Source organism: Sinocyclocheilus rhinocerous, unplaced genomic scaffold, assembly GCF_001515625.1.
Source record: "Sinocyclocheilus rhinocerous isolate Xijiao unplaced genomic scaffold, SAMN03320098_v1.1 scaffold1285, whole genome shotgun sequence".
Taxonomy (NCBI): Eukaryota; Metazoa; Chordata; class Actinopteri; order Cypriniformes; family Cyprinidae; genus Sinocyclocheilus; species Sinocyclocheilus rhinocerous.
In genome coordinates, this window is record NW_015645559.1 from 229,589 (window position 1) to 232,833 (window position 3,245).

The 3,245-nt window shown below is 35.1% G+C and overlaps 1 protein-coding gene across 1 annotated transcript in view; it reads right to left on the reverse strand.

The window, feature by feature from the left end:
• The window catches only part of LOC107706647 (copper-transporting ATPase 2-like), a 24,205-nt gene extending 21,766 nt beyond the window's left edge, over nt 1–2,439 (reverse strand). Inside the window, exon 1 of the mRNA XM_016510416.1 lies at nt 2,060–2,439. Coding sequence (XP_016365902.1) covers nt 2,060–2,239 — 180 coding nt within the window. The 5' untranslated portion in view covers nt 2,240–2,439. The remainder of the gene's footprint in view (nt 1–2,059) is intronic.
• Between the last annotated feature and the right edge of the window lie 806 nt (nt 2,440–3,245).

Genomic DNA, 3,245 nt, shown 5'->3' on the forward strand with positions numbered 1-3,245 from the left:
ATTTTTTATGACAGCCACCATTTAAATTTTTATATTTAAAAAAACGATTTGAAGTAGAAATATTATTATGTTATTGTAACTTTATTATTTTAAAAACTTCATTGTGTAATTTTAACAGTTGTATGCTATAGCTTACAAATCAGTCAATTTTAACCTTCAATATTACAGTAATGTAGTACCAAATGACTCTCATGTATATTTTACAGCATTAGTTGAGATATTTATTTTCCTTGCGAAAATTTGCCAAGTAGCCTACTGTACCTGATATATATACAAAATAATCGATATTGAATCGAATCGAATTGGTAATCGAATCAAATCGAAAGTGTGTGAATGAGAATCGAATCGAATCGTGAAATTTGTGTCAAAACCCAGCCCTAGTGGAAACACATATATGCACTCAAGGGAACCCAATACAATTGCTCTGAATCTGAGGGACTACAAAGCACTTGCTAATCACACACAGCTATTACGCAGTGACAGCATCAAAGAGCAGATTAGTAAAGGTTGTCCCACTGAACAATCACAAGACTTGGAATTTACTCCTGCTATTTTAATACTAATGACTTTTGCACTATTAAGTGTTGATCACTTTGGATCCAAAGAGGCATTTTTATTTGTACTTAACTTTATATTAGTGTTTAGACCACTTCCTATCTCATATACACCAGGCTTTTATCAAAAGAGCAAAAGTTTAACTGTGGCAAGAATATCACAAAGTTTTACAGTGGCAATCATTGTTGTCATTCATTTTTACTTGCTATTTGGATTTATATCAATGTTATTGAATTTGACATTCAACCTTCTAAAAGATACAGATTTAAAAGTCAATAAGTTAATGCTCATTCAAATAGGTAGAGATGGATATATATATATATATATATATATATATATATATAGATTATCCAAACGCTGGCAAGAACAAAAATGGCATATATTTATACACTGCTGTTCAAAATTTTGGGATCAGTAGGAATTTTAATGTTTTTAAAGAGGTTGCTCATGCTTATCAACTATCAAGGCTGCATTTATCTGATCAAAAATACAGAAAAAAACAGTAATATTTTGAAATATTATTACAATAATAAATAAAGGTTTTCTATTTTAATATACTTTAAATATAATTTATTCCTGTGATGCAAAGCTGAATTTTTATAAGACATTATTCCAGCCTTCAGTGTCACATGATCCTTCAGAAATCATTCTAATATGCTGATTTATTAGCAATATTGGAAACAGTTGTGCTGCTTAATATTTTTGGAACATGTGATACTTTCTTCAGGATTCTTTGATTAACACAAAGAACAGCATTTATTCAAAATTGAAATATTTTCTAACAATATGAGTCTTTACCATCACTTTTTATGATTTTATCACATCGTCTGTGATTAAAAGTATTAATTTCTTCGGGGAAAAAAAGAAAGAAATGTACTGATGGCAAACTTTTTTTGTTTTTGTTTTTGTTTTTGTGTATGTGTTTATGTGTGTGTGTGTATATATATATATATATGTATATATATATATATAGCCTATATACATATTTAAAAAACTTGCTACGTGTACTGCGTTAGGCTAACTGCGACTTGTCATTTGCACTTACATATTGTTGCTCTTTTGTTAGTTTTGATTGCTTCTATTGTCCTCATTTGTAAGTCGATTTGGATAAAAGCGTCTGCTGAATGACTAAATGTAAATGTATGTAATGTAAACTTTTGAACGGTAGTGGGTATTGTTACATAAGACTTCTTATGTCTTGCATAAGAAATGCTGTTCTTTTTAACTTTTTGTTCATACAACCACTATGAGATCAAAAGGCCCACCACTTCTGACATTTTTTATCTAATGAAATTCATGAAATATGTTGCTTAATTGTCCAAATTTCCTGGCAAATTTATGTATACAGTAGGCTATAATACAGATTATTATTTGTAGAAAAGCAACACAAACACAACAATTAAAAAAATGTTTCAACTTTTTTAAATATCTTATTGTGAACACAATTTCTTTTTTAATGAAACTTGTCCTGTGTCCTGTTCAAATTGTTATGAATGAAACTAACCTTATATTCCTTGCGTAAATCTTTACTATTCGGTGAGAAAGAACAAACGCACGGGTCCGGCCCGCAGCGGCACAGAGGTTTGCAGTCTTCCATGCAGAGCTGTTCCCCACTGACTGGCCCATTATCAGGCGACTTTGAGATCAACTTGGCAAGATTACTGAAAGGACCGAGTTTACTCATCGTACCGGTGTCCCACTAGTCCCAACACTGGAGTTTAGATTACTCTTTCTCGACCAACAACCGAAAACCAGAAATCTCTAGTTCGTGGCATATCGCTGGTGGTGAGTGAAAGGACTGTCCCGTGGCGTGACGGTCCGCGCGCATTTAAATCTCCGCAGGTTTTGCGCTCCGCGTGTCTTCGCTCATCTGCTGCTGTGGATTTTGCACTCGTCACCGCAGGGCAAACTTTTTCCCGTCACATTATCTGTCAATGATTAAACTGAATGATGTTACCGAGCGCAAAACTTAAACAAATGCAGAGCTGCTCCCCACTGACTGGCCCATTATCAGGCGACTTTGAGATCAACTTGGCAAGATTACTGAAAGGACCGAGTTTACTCATCGTACCGGTGTCCCACTAGTCCCAACACTGGAGTTTAGATTACTCTTTCTCGACCAACAACCGAAAACCAGAAATCTCTAGTTCGTGGCATATCGCTGGTGGTGAGTGAAAGGACTGTCCCGTGGCGTGACGGTCCGCGCGCATTTAAATCTCCGCAGGTTTTGCGCTCCGCGTGTCTTCGCTCATCTGCTGCTGTGGATTTTGCACTCGTCACCGCAGGGCAAACTTTTTCCCGTCACATTATCTGTCAATGATTAAACTGAATGATGTTACCGAGCGCAAAACTTAAACAAATAAAGGTTATAAATCAGTTCCGAGCAAAGCACACGGCTATATGACTCTTCTCTGAGTTTCCAGTGTTAACTAATCTCAGTTAGGCTTCGAAAAAAAAAAACGACATGCACTGTATGGACCTCCCAATGGGCCAAACGAGGACAACCACTTGAAACTAAATAGACCGATTAAAATCTATAGGGATAGGATCAGATTTAGGCCTAACTTATTTAAAAAAATAACATGAAAAGTCTACTTTCTTTCTTTCTTTCCCAAAAAAAATCCCCTGAGGCACAACCCAGATAGCATATAGATATTGTAGGTAAAGGAGTAGTGATAATCTGTATCAAT